The sequence below is a fragment of the Festucalex cinctus genome, chromosome 10 (genome assembly GCF_051991245.1).
Source record: "Festucalex cinctus isolate MCC-2025b chromosome 10, RoL_Fcin_1.0, whole genome shotgun sequence".
NCBI classification, from domain to species: Eukaryota; Metazoa; Chordata; class Actinopteri; order Syngnathiformes; family Syngnathidae; genus Festucalex; species Festucalex cinctus.
In genome coordinates this window covers 27150827-27171189 of record NC_135420.1, presented here as the reverse complement: position 1 = coordinate 27171189, position 20363 = coordinate 27150827, and the positions used below count along the sequence as shown (strand labels likewise).

Here is a 20363-nt window from a genome sequence, read left to right as displayed (position 1 = left end):
CAACCAATCACAACGCTCACTGACTGATTGACTCACGATACAGAGATAACTGACGAACTAGCTAACAAAATGTTTGACTGACTAACTTACCTACCGTATAACCAGACAGCTGATTGACTATTTAAATGATTTACTATGTAAGCAATCAAATGACCAAGTGACTGCCTGAATAACTGACTAACTACTAGTTATTCGGTCAGTCACGTAGTCTAAGTAGCTATCTAAGCGACTAATTAGCTGACTAACTATACTCAACTCAACTTTATTTATGTAGCACTTTAAAACAACCAGACCAACTAACAAAATTACTAACGAGTAAGCTTACTGACTGACTAATTAACTAACTCACTGACGAACTAAATAGCAGACAAAATGACTAACTAGTTGACCAATTATCTACTTGACTGACTGACTGAGAAAACAAAATTACAAACTAGCTAACTAACTGACTGACTGGCAGACAAAATGACTAACTAGTTGACCAATTAACAACTTGATTGATTGACCGAGAAAATAAAATTAAGAACTAGCTAACTAACCGGCTGACTAGCAGACAAAATGACTAACTAGTTAAACAATTAACTACTTGACTGGCTTACTGACAAAACAAAAATAGGACCTAGCTAACTAACCGACTGGCTAGCAGAAAAAAAACCCTAACTAGTTAACCAATTAAAACTACTTGACTGACTGACAAAACAAAATTACGAAATAGCTAACTAACCGACTGACTAGCAGAAAAAAAAACTAACTAGTTAACCAATTAAAACTACTTGACTGACTGACAAAACAAAATTACGAAATAGCTAACTAACCGACTGACTAGCAGACAAAGTGACTAACTAGTTAACCAATTAACTACTTGACTGACTGACAAAACAAAATTACGAACTAGTTAATTAACTGACTGACTAGCAGACTAAATGACTAACAGACTGATTGACAGACTGACCGTAAAAGTGACTGACTAACTAACTAACTAACTAAACAAGTTAAGTGTCCCTTAAAGTCAGGAAGGATGTCCATGGATCGGCATCAGGCACGCTCACCTGCAGTGCACAGTGATGGGTCCGTCTTGGCCGAACTGCTCCTTAGTTTTGTGGACTTGTCCGATGAAGTCGATGAAGCCTTCCCCGTTTTTAGGAACTCCCTGCTCGGGCCAGTCGCTGAACTGAAACTGCCTGATAGTCCTTGACTGGCCGTCCTGTTAAAACAGGGGTCAATTCCGACACACGTTGCGGCCAGTGCAATGACGGCAAACGATTGGTCGCCACCTACCCTGGCGTCTGTCACTTTGAACTCCCTCAGGATGTACTGCGGCATGTTGTACTCAGCCATGGGGTCCACTACAAAGTACTGGTAGCGGGCTGAGCGCTCAGCGGGCCAGTACTGATGGCATTTTTCCTGCAGAGTAGACACCGACTATTAGATTCTGACGCAAACATTGAACCCAACGGATCCTACTACATTTCAATGTTCTCCATTGATGTTTTACCCGTCCCATCTCGCGCAGTTTGGTGAGCATGACAACGATGGTGGAGTTGTGTTCCCACAGCATCCTCCAGAAGTCCTCCGTGGTCTCCGCCAAGGGGCCCTGGCTGGCGATGTAGGCTCTCTGCAGCCTGGTGAAAGCAAAGGCAAATTTAAGTTGGCCGGTTACAGGCGAGCGCCACCGGGGGGCGCTGCAGACATGCACCGGGACGGGCCTGTATCCGTCGATGAAGCTGGCGTTGATGTAGTCGGAGCCCTCCACGCCTCTGATGGGCTGCAGACACACGCGGCTCGACTCGAAAGGCATGACGTTCACCAGCCGGTTCTTGAACTTGTTGCACGGCAGGTTGGCGCTGATGAAACGGGAGGTGTGCGCTTTGGAGTTGGCCAACTTCTGCACGCACACAAACACGCACAAGCATAAGTTTGGTGGCTTTGCTGGGTATGTGGAAATAATTCAGATCAAATAATTACAATATATACGCACTCAATGTAGAAATATTACCATAAGAAAATACATTTATTGGTATAAACATATTACGCAGACAAATATTATTTAGGGTCCACATTTTGCTTGTTTATGATTTATTTAGCATGCCTTATCATTTTATATAATACATATATGAATGTGAAAAACACTTATGTCCATTTCCCCCCCCCCTTTTTTTTAAATACAGTTTTTGGATGTCTGCATTCAGTTTCATACCAAAAACATAAAAATTGAAAAGATGGGGAAAAAAAATTGACATAAGAGTTTTTCAAAGTGTTTTTATTTATTTATTTATTTATTTATTTATTTTTTACGTTTTTGGGATGTCTGCACAGTTTCATCCCAAAAACACAAAAATTGAAAAAAAAGGGAAAAAATTGACATTAAGTGTTTTTCAAAGTGTTAGTCTTTTTCTTTCTTTTTTTTTTTTTACGTTTTTGGGATGTCTGCATTCAGTTTCATCCCAAAAACATAAAAATTTAAAAATGGGAAAAAATGTACATAATTGTTTTTCAAAGTGTTTTTTTATGTTTTATTATTATTATTATTATTAGTATTATTATTATTTACGTTTTTGCGATGTCTGCATTCAGTTTCATCCTAAAAACAAAAATAAAAAGAAAGGGGGGGGGGGTGACTTGTGTATTTCACATAGCAGCGACAATATGATATAAAAAGATCATATTTATTAAACATCGGAAAACTGATTAGCCGATTCATTAGGTACACCTCCCGAAAACCTTCAAGATGCATCAAAGTGCTCACTCGATGTGGGAATGTCTGACATGAGGCCGACTCGTATCTCGATACACAGGTTGCGATTGGACTGAAAAACGTTATCTTTCATAGCAGAACAGTTCGATACGGTGCGATTAAGTCTGGGAACGATACGATTTTCTATTCGATATGGTTCATTTCAATATTCAAAACTTATTGTGACATTTGTTGCTTATAGACGCTAATCATAAAACACCACACATTTTTACAGTATCTTCAAAGCTGTTAAAAAACAAGAGCAAAAATGTCTTCTATATTTTCATATGTTCAATCAATGAATTTTCTGCGTGCCAAATATGAAGCAATACTAACCTTAAACTCCAGCTCCATGGCGGTGACGGTCTCCCCAGGTGGCACGTGGCTGAGCTTGTGTATGTGCGCGTAGAGGTTCCGGGCGGCCACCTCGGTGTTTCCGCACACGGCGGCCTCCAGCAGGGCCTCGTGGATGAAGACGTACTGGTCCTCGGTCTGGACCATGTAGTTCCTCTGGGCCCTCATGCAGGTGACGTGTCCGTACACGTCCACCGAGTGCTCGTGCTTCATGCGCTCCAGCATGGCGTCGATCACCATGAAGCAGCCCGTGCGGCCGACCCCCGCGCTGGAAACCGGGTGTCAACGCGCTCGTATCAGGCTATGCTAGCATGCATGCTAAGCGTTTTGACGCTTGTGTTCTGGTTCGATTGACTCCTGCCCGTGACGTTATCAAGTCAAGAAGCAGGAAAACGACACTTTCTTGCGTGTTTACCTGCAGTGGACCACCATGGGTCCGGCGTCCGGGGGGTTACAGGCTTTGACCCTGCGCAGGAAGGCCAGCGTGGGGGTGGGATACTCAGGCACGCCGTGGTCGGGCCAGGCCAGGAACTGGAACTGCCGCACTTCCCTCCTCTCACTCGAACCGTTCTAAAGCAAACATGACCGTCAAATATCAGGTCAATATGATACAGGCATCAAATATGACGAACAATATGTAGCGCTCGCGGTACCGTGCCTACATTAACTCATTCACTCGCAACCATTTTCAATGAAGCAACCCCTTTCGGTGTTTTACTAGATTTTGACTGATTTTGCAAAACCCACAAAATATTGTGTTCTATTGCTATACAAACATGGAACCTCCCAAAAGGAAGATTAGCGTCTCTTCTTTCATCAGGGAAAAAAAAAATATTTGTATCTGTTTTCCTTTTGCAGGAATTAGCATTAGCATGTAGCTACGTTTCATCATTATTCACATTCCCGGTAAAAACACTGCCAAAAAGAGCTTGTTGCAACATGGCCCTTGCCGATCTCTTATACTCTGCTGCCACCTTCTGGGTGTTTATTGTAATAACTACCATTGCTTTAAGCCACCTCTTCATGTCAGAAACTGCATCAAATCCTTCTGTATGCGCTTGCGTAAAAAAAACAAAACAAAAAAAAACCCACGTATAAATCAGTTTGTGGGAGTGAAGCAGAAAATATTAAAAAACATATTTCCACGTTTTTGGGTTTGAATGAGTTAAACGTGACGTAAATGCAAGCTACTCCCTTTCAACCCTTTCATGTTCATCATCCACTCCTTTTGAACCCAGAAACATGAAAAACAAGCATTTAATGTGATGTATGTAAAAAATAAATATAAAAATGTGGTACATTAGAGGTGTCAAAACACTAAGTATGATGTCAAATAGGTACATTACTGGTGGTTGGAGGTTAATGTGGTACATAAGGGTGTATACAATAAATGTGATCTAAATTAATAATGTAAATAAAATATGTTCATGTAAAATTGGTAAATTAGGAGTACATAGAAATTATATATTGTAAAATTGCTACAGTGGTACGGAAGCGTACTGCATTCACTTGATAAAAAAAACCCTCCTGTTTTTCTGACATATTTTTTGGGGGAGCTTGTTACTTTTTTTGTGTGTTTTTCGGAATATATTTTTTTTATGACAAAAGAAAATATTCAGTAAAACAGAAAAAAAAGTCAGAAAAAAAAAAAAAAACTCAAAAAATGCAATATGCTTCCGTAACATTGGAGGTGTATAAACACTAAAAATGATGTAAATATGGTGCATAAAAGATGTATGACAATGTGGTACATAAAGGTGTGTACATTAAATGATGACTGTAAACTACATTAGTGATATGTAACATTTAATATGATATAAATATTGTACATGTATAGAGGTACATTACAGGTGTATGAGATTAAAAAATGGTATATCAGAGGTGTATGGGCTTTAACTCATTCACTACCAGTCCAGTTAAAATGGATCTGTGACGTCTGTAGTCATTAATGGCAGTTCCTGATTTTGAAATGGAGAAACATTTGTGATATATAGAAACTTTAAATATGATTGAGTTGATGATAAGTATGTTGCATTAGCCTGACCTTGTAGAGTGCGAAGGTGCGTACGCTGTAGGTGGCCAACTCCACAGTGTCCAACATGGTCACCTGGATCATGCCGTAGGTTTCAGTACCACGACTGGGCCAGTATTGGTCGCACTTCACCTGCAGACATGCACACACACACACACACAAGCACATCAACATCCTCCTCTTCCTCACAATCGTCATCGCAGTCGCACCCGCGACTTCTCCTCCAGGCGCGTCATCATGACGACAGTTGAGGTGCGCTGCTCCCACACGAGCCTCCAGAAGTCTCCGAGGGTGTCGGGCAGCGGCCCCTGCGTGGCGATGTAAGCGTTCTGCTTCCGGTAGCCGTCCACGTAGTTGGCGTTGATGTAGTCGCTGCCGGGGACGCCTGCGACGAGGACGGCATTGGAATCAAACGGGCGTGGGGGCGGCGGGTTGAAAACCGCAACGCTTGGCGCTCACCGTCCACGGGCGTGAGGAGGACTCTGGTGTGGTCGTAAGCGATGACGTTGGCGTAGCGGTTCTTCGGCTTGTTGATCTCCATGTTGGAATGTTCCCATGTGAATTGCTGACCGGGGTCGATGGACTGAAGGGAGACACGTAAACGTCGCCTTCGTTACACGCATCCGTCCAAAAAATTCTTTGGATTCACGCCAGTTACAATAACAATCGCAATGTGATACGATCACTACTGTTGCAATATTTACGATTCACAGAAATATAAATGCAATACAATTCAAAAATTAAGTTGCATAATAATAATAATAATAATTATAATAATAATAATAATAATTCATTGAATTTATAGGTGCCTTTTAAGACACTCAAGGTCAGCGTACAACATAATGAAATAAAATAAAAAAAACATCTTTTAATGATAATGCATAAGATTTGGTCAATAACTTTTGAGGTATTTGTGCTTCAAGGTGTGCATGTACGTTCGTGTGTGTGCATCAGGGTTATTGTAGTTTTGGAATTCTTCATTTTAGTTAGTTTGGATTTTGTTTTGAGTTTAGTTTTTTTAAATTTAGTTCGTTTTTATTAGTTTTCAGGGTGCTTCTGTTAGTTTTAGTTATTTATAAATGCTTAGTTTTAGTTAGTTTCAATATTAGTTTTATGTTTTTTTTTTAATGTGTATTACTTGTGTGCAATATTTAAAAAACGCCATGGGAGTGACATCATCTGATGGTGCTTTTTTATTGGCTGCTGCTTAATGACGTCACTTCTGTGTGACACATTTTCAATCGTCCTTATTCCAGTTAATATCGAAATAAATCTACTTAAAATCACATTTAAAATCATCCACAAAGGCTCATGCATTAAATTAATTACCAAGGAGTAAAACAAAGGACATTTTTGCTATAATTATAGCTATAGTTAGCTTTGTAAACATTAAATGTCGTTTCAGTTAGTTTTTGGGTTTTTTTTCAACGCATTTTTCGTTTTTATTTTATTTTGTTCAACTAAATTGTTTTTGGAATTTCAGTTTTCGTATTTTCATTAGTCTGCGATTGGCTGGCAACCAGTTCAGGGTGCCCGAAGCCGGCTGGGATAGGCTCCAGCAACCCCGCGAAGATGAATAAGCGGTCAAGAAAATGGATGGATGGATATTTTCCTTAATTTTAGTGAACTAATAACCTCGGTGCGCGTACTACCTCGTACTCCTGCGAGAAGCGCAGGCCGTCGTTGGCCTTGAGTCGATCGATGTGGTCGGCCAGGTCGCAGGCGGCGATGGGAGGATGTTGTCTCATTCCTAGCAGAGAGATCACAAACACGGTGGAGAAAAGACGAGCTCACATAGACAAAACAAACACAAGCACTAAAGCAAAGCCGGCCCAAGGTATATGCAAATTAAGCACCTACTTAGGGACCCCAAATTGAAAACCATCAGTTAATATCAGTAAAACCTGAAGAATAAAAAAAAATATGCAATTTTGGTCCAGATTTTCTGTAAAATGAAAAGAAAAAATCTAACAGGCCAAAAAATTGATGTGGTGGGCCGGATCTGGCCCTCGAGTCTTCAGTTTGACACCCATGGCGTGGATGATGTTCATCATAATAGAAACATCCAAAATTTTGACCTCAAAAGTAAGAAAATCAAACTTTGCTGAGGTCCTTAGAGACACGTGGGTCGGCTTCTGGGTGAGACGAATGACAACTCACTTGGTGTGGTTGGACAACTGAGGGTGCTGCCACCTGTTGGGAGGAGGAGGAAAACGTCACAAACGGGTCAGTGGACTGGAAGTGATGGGAGGTGTGGATTTTGTGATTTGTGCACACAATAGCTTGCCGATCAAAAGCAACGGTGTGAGCGTGTGTATTTGTGCGCGTGCATGCCTTGCGCCTGATAGTTGAGCCTCCTCATCTCCACGGGGTCGGCCGAGTGGGCCAGCAGTGAGTCCTTCACGCCCGCCATATGCTCGTCTTTGGATGACAGAGACGTTCGCTTCCTGGGGGGGAAAAGACCAACAGTGCATTGAATGAAGTAGCATTGGAAAGGTAGCATTGAATAATGTAACATTAACAATGTAGCACTTAAATATCATTAAACAATGTAGGATTGAATAAAGTGGAACTGACTGAATAATGTCGTTTGGAAAAGTGGTATTACATGAAGTTATAATGAGTACTAAAAAAGTAGCATTGAAAAGGTATCAGTGAAAAATGAAATTTGGACATGTCGCTCAGTATAAAGTATTGAAAGAGCAGTGATGAAAAAGTAGCGTTCAAAAAGTAGCTTTGTATAACGTGACATTAAATATGTACTTTTAAAAAGTATCTTTGGTATGGAAAAGCAGCAGTGAATATCAGCATTGAATAAGGTTAACATTGAATAATGTAGGATGATTATTGCAGCACTGAAAAAGTGGCATTGAAAAGGTAGCAATGAGTAAAGTAACATTACAAATGTAGCATTTAAACAGTAGTAGTGAATAATAATAATAATAATAATAATAATAATAATAATAATGAAGTAATTTGAAAATATAGTTTGAAGAAACTAAATAAAAAAAGCAGGTAAGCAAGCATTGTATAACATTTAAAAAGCAGAATTGGAAAATTAGCATTGAATAAAAAAAACATTGAATAAAATCATTTTTTTTTTTTTTTTGTCAAGAGAAAGCTCAGAATTCATTCATTCATTCGGTAGTCTTACTGATAAAATCTATTTTCTATATCGCCTGTCCTTATCAGGATGCATTTAATAAAATAAAATTGAAAAAAATGACAAAAAGTAGCACTGAATAGGTGTATAGTAAAATAAAAAAAATTAAGAAAAAGTACAAGGGGCTCACTTACCTTTCTTGTTTGCTGCATCCAGAGAGCGAGAGAGAAGAAAAGCAGCAAGCAGAGAAAGAGTTCAAAGGTCAAGAACATGACGTCCAATGCAAACTGTCATGTAAAGAAGAGGTCGTGCCGCGGTTGCGCGCAACTCAAGAGTCACTGACCTCTTGAAGAGCAGAATGGCGATGACGATGATGACGATGAGGATGACGGCCAGCACGGGTCCCATCACCCAAAGCATCTCGGGGTCCTCGGAGTGGCGCGCCATCCCGCTGTGGAGCTTCACAGCGATGGCGTCCGAGAACGGGCTGGCCGCCAGCGTCCTCTGCTACAAAGGGGCCGCACGGCAAACGTGAACATTGAGCATACAATTGGAAAGCACGCAAGACGAGGTAACGTTTTATGTTGTTTATCATTTCTTCTCTTCACACTTGTCGCTGTATTGTTTTGTTTTTTTTGCGACCTGATTACGCGGTGGAGACTCTTACAGAGTCGCGGTCCGTCAGCTCAGCCAGCACGAAGAATCGGTACTGCTGTTGCCCTGGCAACGCCTTGTTGCGGAAGCCGTGGTACACGTGACCGTCACCCAGCGTGAAAACCTCGGGAAGCGAGTCCAGCTTGGCCGCCACGTACGGCCGCAGGAAGTCGCTCTCAAGTTGCCTCCGCTTCCTCCGGGCGTCATCCTCGCCTTCCAGGAGCTACACAAAAGATTTTAAAAATGTAAAAAAAAAAAAACTTTCCCACGACTGATGGAATCCATTGTCGCCAAACGTTTTTCTTTTCTATTGTGTCAATGAGAAAGTTATGAGACTTTATGAGGCAACACTTGATCTTATTTTTGGCAACTGAGCTAAAATAAGGTGTGCATAATAAGAATTTGGTTGCGTCTATATTGTTTAAACTTATCAAAAGTATATTTACATGAATTCACTTTCCCTCTGTTTTTGTTTTTGTCCAATAAAGATATCTAGCAATAGACTTAGACTTAGACTTGACTTTATTGATCCCTTTGGGATGGCTCCCTCTGGGAAATTTACATGTCCAGCAAGCAATGAGAACAGATAATAAAATAAAAAATAATTCAATCAATCAATATATAAGGTTATTACACCAGAGATTGAATTAATAATAATAATTATAATAATAAAATGAAAAATAAGAATTCAATCAATCAATAAATAAGGTTATTACATCAGAGATTGAATTAATAAAATAAAAAATACAAATTCAATCAATCAATAAATAAGGTTATTACACCGGAGATTGAATTAAATAAATTAAAATACAGTAAATATATGCGAGTTACCTTATTATTATTTTTTGTTTGTTTTACCTCCACCAAGCTCAAGCGGTATTGTTTGGTTGACATTTGTTACGATATTAGCCGCACCATATTTAGATCAAATGTTGAGCCTTTCTGTACTTTTAGGGCCACCGTACTTCACCAGGTTTTCCCACAAGTCAGCAAAAACAAGACACTTACCTCTTGGAGGTCCATGTCTTCAGGGTTCTCCCACCTCAGGGATGCTGAGATGACCGGAACCACCACAACGTAGAACCACCTGAACATGTGTCACATCCATCATAATGTACCTTTGCGATGTAGATGAAAATGTCTGAATATGTTGAATATTCAGGACAGCGCCGACCTGAACGGGGTCCCCGGCGGAACCCGAGGCAGCCGCAGCATGACTTTCCCGCCCTCCTCCACGTCCTGCGGATACTCTGAAGGTTTGTTCAGGAGCAGGTCAGGAGCGGTCCGGATGGAGACCTGCTGCTGGAGGCCGCCGGCGCTGTTCCCGCGGCTCATTAGCACAAAGGAGTATTCGGTGTCGGGTGTGAGCTGTGTGATGAGCTTCCTCTTGAGTTCGCCGTGCACCTCCACGCTCTGCTGGTTGTACAGGATCTGCCGGGGATGACAACATCGGCGCGATGATGACATTGCAGCCGCTACTACTACACTTCGATTGGAGATTTTCTACCTTGAGGGGCACCTCGGACTCGAAGATCTCAGGAACATCCCAGGTCAGCAGCACAGACGTTTTTGTCACTGTCTTCACACCAAAGTTCTTGGTGAATACTGAGGGAACAACAGAAGGATGGATGATTTATTTTCAGTTGACAAAAGTTCAAGGCAGAAGGAACATTTTGCTATTCCTAAGCTCCAGTTACTTCAGCGGCTGGGTGTGGTCAAAAACAAAGTCAAAAACCAAGTTAACAACCATGTCACAAACCTAGTGGAGAACCAGTCAAAAACCAGGTTGAAAAGCAAGTCAAAAAAACAGTCAGGAACCTGCCAAGTATAAAGGTAAACATGAAGTCAAGAATGAGTCCCAAGTAAAGTCCAAAATTAAGTCAAAAGCCACGTAAAGAATCAGTCACATACCCAGTCAAAATCCAGTCAAGAACCAGGTGCAAATCCAATCAAAAACCAGGTCAAAGCCAAGTCAAGAACCTGTTAAGAACCAAGTAAAAAAAAAAAGTCACGTACCCAGTCAAGAACCAGGTAAAAATCCAATCAAGAACAAGTCAAAAACCAGGTCAAAATCAAATCAAGAACCAGTTAAGAACCAAGTCAAAATCAAGTCAAGAACCAGTCAAAAATCCAGTCAAGTACCAGTCTATACCCAAGTCAAAATGTGCCAGTCAAGAATCAAGTCAAGACCACATTAAGAACCAAGTCAGAGACCAGACAAGTACCCAATCAAAATTCAGGACCCAGGTAAAAAAAAATTAAATCAAGAACCAGTCAAAAATAGGTCAAAAGACCAAGTCAAGAATCAGTTAAGAACCGAGTCAAAAACCAGTCAAAAATCAAGTCAAGAATCAGTCAGAATTCCAGCTAAGGCCCAGTCTATGCCAAAGTAAAAAATCCCCCTCAAGTCAAAATCCAGTCAAGAATCAGGTAAAAAGCCAATCAAAAACCAGGTCAAAGCCAAGTCAAGTACCAGTCAAAAACCAAGTTAGGATCCAAGTCAAAGAACAGTCAAGAACCCATGACATCAAGAACCAATCAGTTACCAAGTCAGAACCAAGATAAGAACCATGCCAAGATCTTCCATTGTAAGGTCATGCAGTTATGAGAGTTAGGTTGTGCCTACCTGGCATTGCGGTGGACATGGTCCTGCTCTGAATGCTGGGGCTGAGCGGTCCGCCGCCCTTCGCGGTGAAGGCCTGCACGCGGATGTCGTAGGTGGTGTCGGGCCGCAGGCCGTTCAGGCTCGCGTGCGTGTCCGCCGTGGCGTCGGAGCTCTCGTTCTGGCTGTTGATGTCGCGGTAAACCACCACGTACTTGACGATCTTCCCGTTGCGCTCGGCCAACGGGGGCGGCTCCCAGGCCAGCCGGGTGGAGGTGGCGGTCAGGCCCACCACGCTCAGGTTGAGAGGGTAACTGGCGGGCGTGTCCTCGGGGGTGTTGATCTCCTTCACGTACTCTTCGCCGTGGCCCGCTCGGTTCTTGGCGCACAGTTTGAAGATGTAGGCGGCGCCTTTGTGGAGGCCGGTGACGGTGAAGTGGTCGTCGGTCTTGTGGAAGTCCCTGACGGCGAAGGCGCCCTCCTCGGCCCGCTTGTACTGCAGCCGGTAGCCCATGTGCTCGCCCACCATCTCCTTGGGCGGCTGCCATTGGATCAGCGCCGTGTTGCCGATGGTAGTGCTGATCATCATGGTGGGCTTGCCTGGAACTGTAAACGCAAAATAAGAACGCCAAGTCGGACTAAGGTTTGGGGGTTCTTAAGATTTCTCACATTCAGGCTATTTCCTGTTTTCTCAACGACTCAAACGATAAAAGAGTTTCTTTACTAATGGCGCCACTATCGAACGCCCCGACTTTTGCCAACGCACCTGCCCCCGTGGTGGTGACAAGCCGGGCCTTGCTGTGGGCGCCGTCCCCCTTGGTGGTGTAGGCCGCCACCGTCAGCGAGTAGGTCGTCTCCGGCAGCAGGCCCGTCAAAATGGCTTCCTGTTGGGAAAAGAATCCAAAACGTTTTTTTGAGAACCGGTCCTCAGTTTTTTTGATTGTTCGAAATGGTTTGCTTCAAAAGAGCTAATTGGTTCTCTCATATCTTGGAAGGTATGCAAAAAACTGCATGAAGCTTTCTGGTGTCCTGCCATACAATACCATAACTCATTTGCTCCCAAATACGTATAAATAGGTTCTATTTTAAATGTTTAACTGTCCCAAAGACGTATTTATACGTTTTTTTATGCTAGAGCATACAGAAGGCTTTGATGCAGCCTCACAACTGCAGAGAACGGGTGAAGCAATGGTAGTAATTACAAAAACGGCCAGCAGGTGGCAGCAGAGTATAAGAGATCAACCTGGGCCATGTTGAAAACAATTTGTTTCCCCACAATTCTGAACAGATTTGTGAATAATGATGAAACTTAGCTATATTCGAATGCTAATTGCTGCAAAACGGAAACAGATAGAAATACACTTTTTTTTCCTGATGAAAGAAGAGATTCTAATCTTTCTCTTTGTAGGTTCCATGTCTTTATAGCAAAAGAACCCGATATTCTGTGGGCTTTGCAAAATCAGTAAAAATCCAATAATTGAATCATAATCGCTACTTTTTTTTTTTTTTTCCAATTAACATCCCTGGACACCACCAGTAATTCAAAATGGAGGAAATGACAGAAGAGCTGTTTATCCACCAAGCAGGTGAACGACATCAACATCACACTGAAAACGTAAAGCTCAAAAAACAAAAAAGGAAAAAAAACACAAAAAAAAAGTCATTTGTTGTTTGTCGAGGTCCAGCGAATGCAGGTGTGTTGAAAGAAGGAGGCAGGTGAGGTCACAGTAAGATGGCAGCCGGCGCCGGAGCGGAACGTTCCGCCGGTGGTCTCGGCCGCGTTTTGTTTTGTTTTGTTCACCTTGGAGGAGCGTCGCAGCCGATTTGCAGCTTTCCCGTCTCATCCCGGGTCAGCCCGCGAAATCCGAGGCGTTCGCGACGAAAGCCGCGCGGCTGCCGTGGGTGTCTCTCCGGGGACCTGTCTCACGGCCTCAGCCTGATAAGTTTAGTGGCGCCCCCTGGCTGTGCTGACATGACAATGACGCTGATCCGAAGCAACGCGCAAGATTTCCAACTTCACCTTTACACACACGCACCGCATTCACTCGGCATTACGGTGCAAGGGGAGCCGCACCTGAGCCAAAAAAAGGCTCAAAAACATTAAGCACATAACAAATGGAGTTAGCCGCTAATGTCGCTAACAAACTTCGCTTTATACTCTTATTCTAAAATGCAGGAATACATGAGTTTTTTTCTTTCTCAATATTCTACCCACAACAACATTTTCTGAATATGAGGCCACAAGCTTGGCACATTTTAGGCTGTTTGGCCCAATTCCATCGTTTCACTTTTCAGCTCCTCTCAAGCGACATCAAATTGGTTGGCACAGAAATTTCCACATCTCTCGAAATGTTAAAGTCCGGACTCCGGATGGGCCACTCCATTCCAGAGACATCCCCTGCCAGTCCGAGTATATTTGGCCAATGACTGCACCGAAGAGAGCGTGACATTACATCCAAATCATCACTAATATAACTAACATGTAGAGCTCCCAGTGTTGACATGACGACCCAGTAGTGTTAATTTCATCAATAAAAATTCAACACAAATAATTTCGTCAACACGCATTTTCCACAGGACTAAAACTAGACTAAAACCCTCATTAATAAACAATAACCGTGACTAAATCATTATGCATTTTCGTCGACGAATGAAGACGAGATGAAAAAGTCCTTCACTTAATAAAAATTGGATTAAAATCTACGGACATTTTAGTTCATGAACAAAAAATGAGACGGAAATCACATGATTTTGTAATTGTCTCTGCAATCTGTCATGCCTGTGACACCGTCGTTTGACGATTCAGGGTGAAAGGTTAAAAAAAACAAAAAACGTAAATTATAATTTAACTTAACATTAATACAACGTTCCAACAATAATAATGCGACTGCTAACTAATGCTGGCTAACTTGCTAGCTAATAGCATGGAGCCATAATAGCCACTGTAATTGTGTGTCAAGTTTTTGTTTTTCATCAAAAAAGATGAGAACATTTTTATGTGAAATAGTTTCAGACCTGAAAAGGTTCAATAAATCTGCAGACAAAAAAAAAAAAAATATATATATATATAGGGGTAAAATGGTTGTCCTGACTAAAACTGGACTAAACAGTTTTTCTTGACTAAAACTAGACGAATAAAATTCCGTTAAAAAAATAAAAAATAAAAAATAAAATGCTCGATTTATAGTCAACTAAAAATGGACTAAATGAAAATGGGATAAACTGTGATAAAAACTAACAAGCATAACTGAAATTGGACTAAAACTGAGACAAAATTTAAAAATGGCAAACAAAATGAACACCACTAGCCAGTGAAATATACTCCGACAAATGGAATCCGAGTAACGATTGACTGCGTGCCCCTTTAAAGCTGCTGTGAGAGAAGATGGAGGCCGAGCGTGAGCGTGGAGTGATCAGATAAGATTGGTCGCCACCAATGTCGCTCGCCTGAGCTCCCAAAAACAAAACAAATGAGTCACGTGACTGAAGCGTCACACCGAGCGTGTCCAAACAAAAGATAGGCAGGAAGATGCTGAGAAAACGGGAATGGGGATCAACTTTTTTTTTTTTTTTTTTTTATTGTAAAACGACCACTTGACTCACGTCTTATTATGAATTTTACCTTGTTCAATTGTAATATTGCTGTTATCGTAAAATTAAGATTGTTTTCCTTATAGTAGGTTATTATGATTTTTTTTTTTTTGTGGTTGATTTTTTTTTTGTTTGAATAACATTACAACTGCTTTCTGTTAATATGAAAAGGTTCTCATAAAAACAACAAAATATTTATTAGAATTTTAGAATGTATTTCTCAGAATTAAGGTTATTTTAGTAAACTAAAACTAATGAAAAAAAAATGTAAAACTAAAATTTTGAAACTAAAATAAAAAAAAAACAATTTCAGTAATTAAATGAAATAAAAACAAAAATGCTTTTTTAAAAACAAAAACTAACTGAAACTACATTTAATGTTTACAAAACTAACTAAAACTAACTATAATTACAGCAAAAAATGTCCTTCGTTTTAGTCTTCGGTAATTAATATAATGCATGAGCCTATGGGGATGATTTTAAATGTGATTTTTAAGTAGATGTATTTTTATTTAGTTTGAAAGTGTGTCACACAGAAGTGATGTCATCTAGCAGCAGCCAATAGAAAAGCACCTTCAGATGACGTCGCTCTCATGGCGCTTTTTTTTTTTTTTTTAATATTGTGCAAAAGTAATACATATTTGAAAAAAAAAAAAACTAAAACTAATACTGAAACTGAGAAACTAAAAGTAAGCATTTATTAAATAACAAATAAAAACTAACAGAACCACTCTGAAAACTAATTAAAACTAACTAAATAAAAAAAAAAAAAACTCAAAATGAAATCAAAACTAACTAAAATGAAAATTCAAAAACGATAACAAACCTGCTCAGAATGTTTTGATTTTTAATGTTATGACAGACAAATCGATAGATACTGTACTTTATGAATCCTTAGGGAAATTCCAGGTGTGATATTCCACACTGTTATAAGGATTAGATGATTTCCTGAATGTTTTCTGTAATCATCCTATTTGTTTTCAACGAGGACGTCTCAGAGGAGACGCGGACAAAAAAACAAAAAAAAACCCCGAGATGATTCAGATTGTTCGGGTGCGCGCGGGCACGCCTGTGCGTGTCTCGCTCTTCCTCATCCTCATCCTCCTGGCACCCTCAGGCCACGTTCCATTTCCCTCATGCAGGCTGATTCTTATCCGCGTTGCCAAAAAAGAAAAAGGAGAGTGGGAAAGTCCGAGTTCATCTCCTTGTTTTTGCACACGCTTTGGTTTCCAGGGTGACTTTTCTTGGTGTGACTTGATGGAGCGTCTTCGCGTCTTTCTTTTCTTTTTTTTTTTTCTTCTTGTTTTGTTTGGCTTGCGGGTGTTTTTGTGACAGCAGGGCGAGATTTATGTCCAATACTTCCACTTGCCCCAAAGGGGGTAAACAACAGGCGACTAATTGTGTCTCCTTATGTGCATATTTAGAATATGTTTAATATGTTCATACTTCATTTCGCTTCTCTTCGTTGTCCACTCCCTCTAAATGTCCCAATACCGTTGAAAAAAAAGGGAGAGATCTAATTTTATGTGTGACGCCGAGTTATTGTAGTTTTGGAATTTTTCATTTAAGTTAGTTTTGATTTCGTTTTGTTTTTTAAATTTAGTTAGTTTTAATTAGTTTTCAGTGTGGTTTTGTTAGTTTTAGTTATTTAATAAATGTTTAGTTTTAGTTTGTTAGTTTTCGTATTAGCTTTAGCTTTTTTTTTTTTTAAATGTGTATTACTTGTGTGCAATATTTTAAAAAAAAAACAGCATGGTAGCAATGTCATCTGAAGGTGCTTTTTTCTATTGGCTGCTGCAAGATGACGTCACTTCTGTGTGACACACTTTCAAACGCCCCGATTCCGATTAATATCAAAATAAATGTACTTAAAATTACATTAAAACTCATCCCCAAAGGCTCATGCGTTAAATTAATTACCAAAGACTAAACAAAGGACATTTTTGCTATAATTATATTCATCTTAGTCTTGTAAATACAAAATGTAGTTTCAGTTAGCTTTCGTTTTTTAAAAACCAGTTTCGTTTTTATTTCATTTCATTAACGAAATTGTTTTTTTGAGTATTTTGGGTTAGTTTTAGTTTACTAAAATAACCTTGGTGTGACCTCATCAAATACATCTGGAAAAATTTGAATTTGTATACAAATGTGGACAAAAATGTATTAGGACAACTCCAGGCAGTTGTCCCAATGCTTTTGTGTCATTCTCAAAACAAGGTGAAAGTGAATGAAAACGAGCTGGGAACGAACGCAAGCGAGTACCTGAGCGTCAGGGTGGGCAACGTCCACGATGAGGGGCTGCCCGTGCGGCTCGCCTCGCTCCATCCTGGAGTAGACGATCTGGTAGCCTCGAATGTGGCCATTCTGCTTGACGGTCAGCGGCGGCTTCCAGCTCACCCGTATCGCCGTGGCGTTGACGGCGTCCACCTCCACCTTTCTGGGCGGTGCTCCAGGCACTGAACACATACAACAACAACAACAACAAAACAACAAGAAAGGTTTTTATCATTGGAAAATGTGGTGAGTAAAATAATATAAATACTGTACATTTAAATATGCTCTAAAATGTGATAACAAAACAAACACTACATTTATATTTTAAAGCACAAGATTAAATGTGTTAAAAAAAATTTTTGCAGAATAATGTGTTTAAATAAAAAATGACTAATTGTGGGAATGCTGAAGCATTCCCACATGTTATTGTGATTTTTATTCTCCACACTTTTTTGCTGCCTAACAACTCCCACATAATATTTCCAATTAACATTGTTCAAAGTTCAACTAGCTTAAAAAATTAACGCCTTCTGGGGTATATATTGTCGGATTTCACATTACATCCAATATTTGAACAATTTAACATTTAATATCAACTTTTCCCCATTCATTTTCAATGGGACAGACATTGAACTTGTTCTAAATACGTTCCACGCCCACTTCCATATAACTTATCATCATTACCAGGTTTTTGATACTGCTCGGTGGCACAGTTGACAAAGTGCATTATCCAGTATTATCCATTATCCAGGAGGTTATAATTTCATAATTTATCTCTCAATTTGCTTTCAGCATTCCCACGCAATTTCTCCAGAAATTGCACTTAGTCTAGTAACTAAATAATATTAAACTAAACTAACTAAACATCAGCGTCTCTTCAAATTTTCAAGGAAAACGATTAAAAGCGTTGTTCTTCCGAGCAGGACGAAAGGTGGCCTTTGAAATTCCCGGCGATGTCCTGCCATCCACGTACCGTCCTCCTGCGTCCTGACGCGGGCCGGCGGACTCTCCGGTCCGGGTCCGACGTCGGTGACCGCTCGCACCCGCACGGAATATTCCGTCCACTTTTCCAGACCCTCCAGGACGAAGCTGCGCTCGTTGGCGCCGATGCCCAACACCTGGTGGCGCTGCGCGTCCTCCCTGTCCAGCGCGCAGTAAGCGAGGGAGTAGCCGGTGACGGCGGCGGCAGTGTCGTAGGGCCCGCCGGGAGTGGCGGGCGGTGGCGCCCAACTCACTTGGATGCTGGTGGAGCTCAGGCTGAGCAAGTGGACGTCCTGGGGGGGCACCGAGGGGGCTGATGGGAAGACAAACGCATCATGGAAGACGACATGCTCACATGAAAACGTACAAAAAAGTATGCACACATGGTGAAATGGCACAAAGACACAATGTGGCGGGGGAGCGAGGACAGGCTGGAGATGACGGTCCAGGTCGAAGTTGGGCGTGGTGAGGCCTAATTAGCTGTGAATTCAACTAACATGACGCTAGGGAACATGTCGCCTTGTCTTTGGTTTTGAAGAGTCCAGAGAGGGTTTAATGAGGACCAGTTAGCAGCCCGCTAACAGCAAAGATCCAAAGGATGTTGCCCCCTTCTCTTAAATCTACAGGGCTCAAGGAACATTTTGCTACCTTGTCTTTCATCTCAGGTAGTACAGCGAGTGTTTCTAGTCCAGTTTGCATTTTGCTAAACTAGCAAAGATCCAGAGGAACATGTCACCTTGACTTGGGTCTTATAGAGTCCAGTGAGCGTTAAAGGGACAAATATCAGTGTGCTAACCCAGCACAGATGCGGCGTAAACATTGTCTTCTTGTCTTTGGTCTCGTAGAGTCCATTCCAGTAGGCACAGCTAGCATCATGCTAAATCTAGCACAAATCCGGAGGGACATTTTTCTACCTTGGCTTCTATCCTGTAAAATCCAGTGACTGTTTAAGGACAAGTTAGCGGCATGCTAATCTTACACAGATACAGAATAACATGTCTCCTTGTCTTCAGTATTGTGAAATCTGCCATCTCCTTAATATTAGGGAGTCCAGTGAGTGTGTAGAGTCCAGTTAGCAACATGCTAACCCAGTACAGATCCAGAGGAACATTTTGCCAACTTGTGTTGCTCTTGAGGAGACCGGCTAGCAACATGCTAACCTAGCACGGCTCTTGGATAATTTTGCCAGCATGTCTTTGGCCAGTGAGTCATTTAGGATCAGTTAGCAATTAGCATCATGCTAACGTAACATGAATCTCGAGGATCACCCCACACACACAAACCGGAAAACACATTTTGCACTTACTGGATCGGGCGGTCCTGCCCTCGACGGGACTCGTGAAAACTCCTAAGCCCGTCTCAGACCTGGCGGCCAGGGTGAACACGTAGACGGTGTCGGCTTTCAGATCGTCCACAGCGTAGGATCCGGTGGGTTCAAAGGTCACGCTGTGCTGCCAGAGCACAATCAGCATGGTTTCATCAAATGTCAGCCATCTTAGATCTTCTTCTAATTCAGGCCCAGGCAAACTTCGGGGCTCAAGGGCCAGTTTTGATTTTGTAGATAAAGAAATGCATGTAAATAGTTGATAAAAGAAAATACCTTTTGAAAATGGTCAATTAGAATAAACAGGGCAGCCGTGCAACATTATGTTGTCTCAAGATTCAAAGTCTGGACGTTTTTTTTAGACAATAAGTGAAAACATTAGGTTAGATACATTTAAGTAAGCCCATTTGTTAAAAATGCTTCCCTGTAAGGTTACGGTGCAGAAGAAAGTGCATCAGACACAAAGGTAAGCGCGTACCGATTCATTTCTGCCGATTCTGCCGAGTCCACTGCCCTTGGACCATACCTTGCCCAGCCCTGATCCAAATATAAAAACGAATCCAAAGTCCATCTACCTTCTCCTGGGGGTCGTTGGCCTCCCAGTAGCGCAACTCATACCCGACGACCGGATCCTCCACGGGCCAGAGCCACGACAGCATGATGCGAGAGTCCAATTCGGCTTCGGCTTCCAAATCCGAAGGCTGAGCAGGAACT

General features: G+C 41.4%; 1 protein-coding gene across 15 annotated transcripts in view; it reads right to left on the bottom strand.

Annotated features, from left to right (window-relative positions):
• The window catches only part of ptprfa (protein tyrosine phosphatase receptor type Fa), a 42764-nt gene that overhangs the window by 1201 nt on the left and 21200 nt on the right, over nucleotides 1–20363 (bottom strand). For 7 of the 15 annotated variants that reach the window (XM_077533382.1, XM_077533387.1, XM_077533386.1 and 4 more), the window contains 24 exons: nucleotides 20225–20361; nucleotides 19632–19776; nucleotides 18318–18638; nucleotides 17333–17526; nucleotides 12246–12363; nucleotides 11504–12085; nucleotides 10385–10482; nucleotides 10052–10308; nucleotides 9886–9964; nucleotides 8891–9100; nucleotides 8567–8730; nucleotides 8418–8429; nucleotides 7455–7567; nucleotides 7281–7313; nucleotides 6773–6870; nucleotides 5580–5703; nucleotides 5330–5505; nucleotides 5133–5252; nucleotides 3504–3658; nucleotides 3071–3356; nucleotides 1707–1885; nucleotides 1496–1622; nucleotides 1279–1404; nucleotides 1050–1204 (listed from right to left, as the gene is read on the bottom strand). In XM_077533382.1, the coding sequence (XP_077389508.1) occupies nucleotides 1050–1204; nucleotides 1279–1404; nucleotides 1496–1622; nucleotides 1707–1885; nucleotides 3071–3356; nucleotides 3504–3658; nucleotides 5133–5252; nucleotides 5330–5505; nucleotides 5580–5703; nucleotides 6773–6870; nucleotides 7281–7313; nucleotides 7455–7567; nucleotides 8418–8429; nucleotides 8567–8730; nucleotides 8891–9100; nucleotides 9886–9964; nucleotides 10052–10308; nucleotides 10385–10482; nucleotides 11504–12085; nucleotides 12246–12363; nucleotides 17333–17526; nucleotides 18318–18638; nucleotides 19632–19776; nucleotides 20225–20361 (4009 nt within the window). The remainder of the gene's footprint in view (nucleotides 1–1049; nucleotides 1205–1278; nucleotides 1405–1495; nucleotides 1623–1706; nucleotides 1886–3070; nucleotides 3357–3503; nucleotides 3659–5132; nucleotides 5253–5329; nucleotides 5506–5579; nucleotides 5704–6772; nucleotides 6871–7280; nucleotides 7314–7454; nucleotides 7568–8417; nucleotides 8430–8566; nucleotides 8731–8890; nucleotides 9101–9885; nucleotides 9965–10051; nucleotides 10309–10384; nucleotides 10483–11503; nucleotides 12086–12245; nucleotides 12364–17332; nucleotides 17527–18317; nucleotides 18639–19631; nucleotides 19777–20224; nucleotides 20362–20363) is intronic. The other 8 variants (XM_077533385.1, XM_077533395.1, XM_077533389.1 and 5 more) reach the window with 3 other exon arrangements.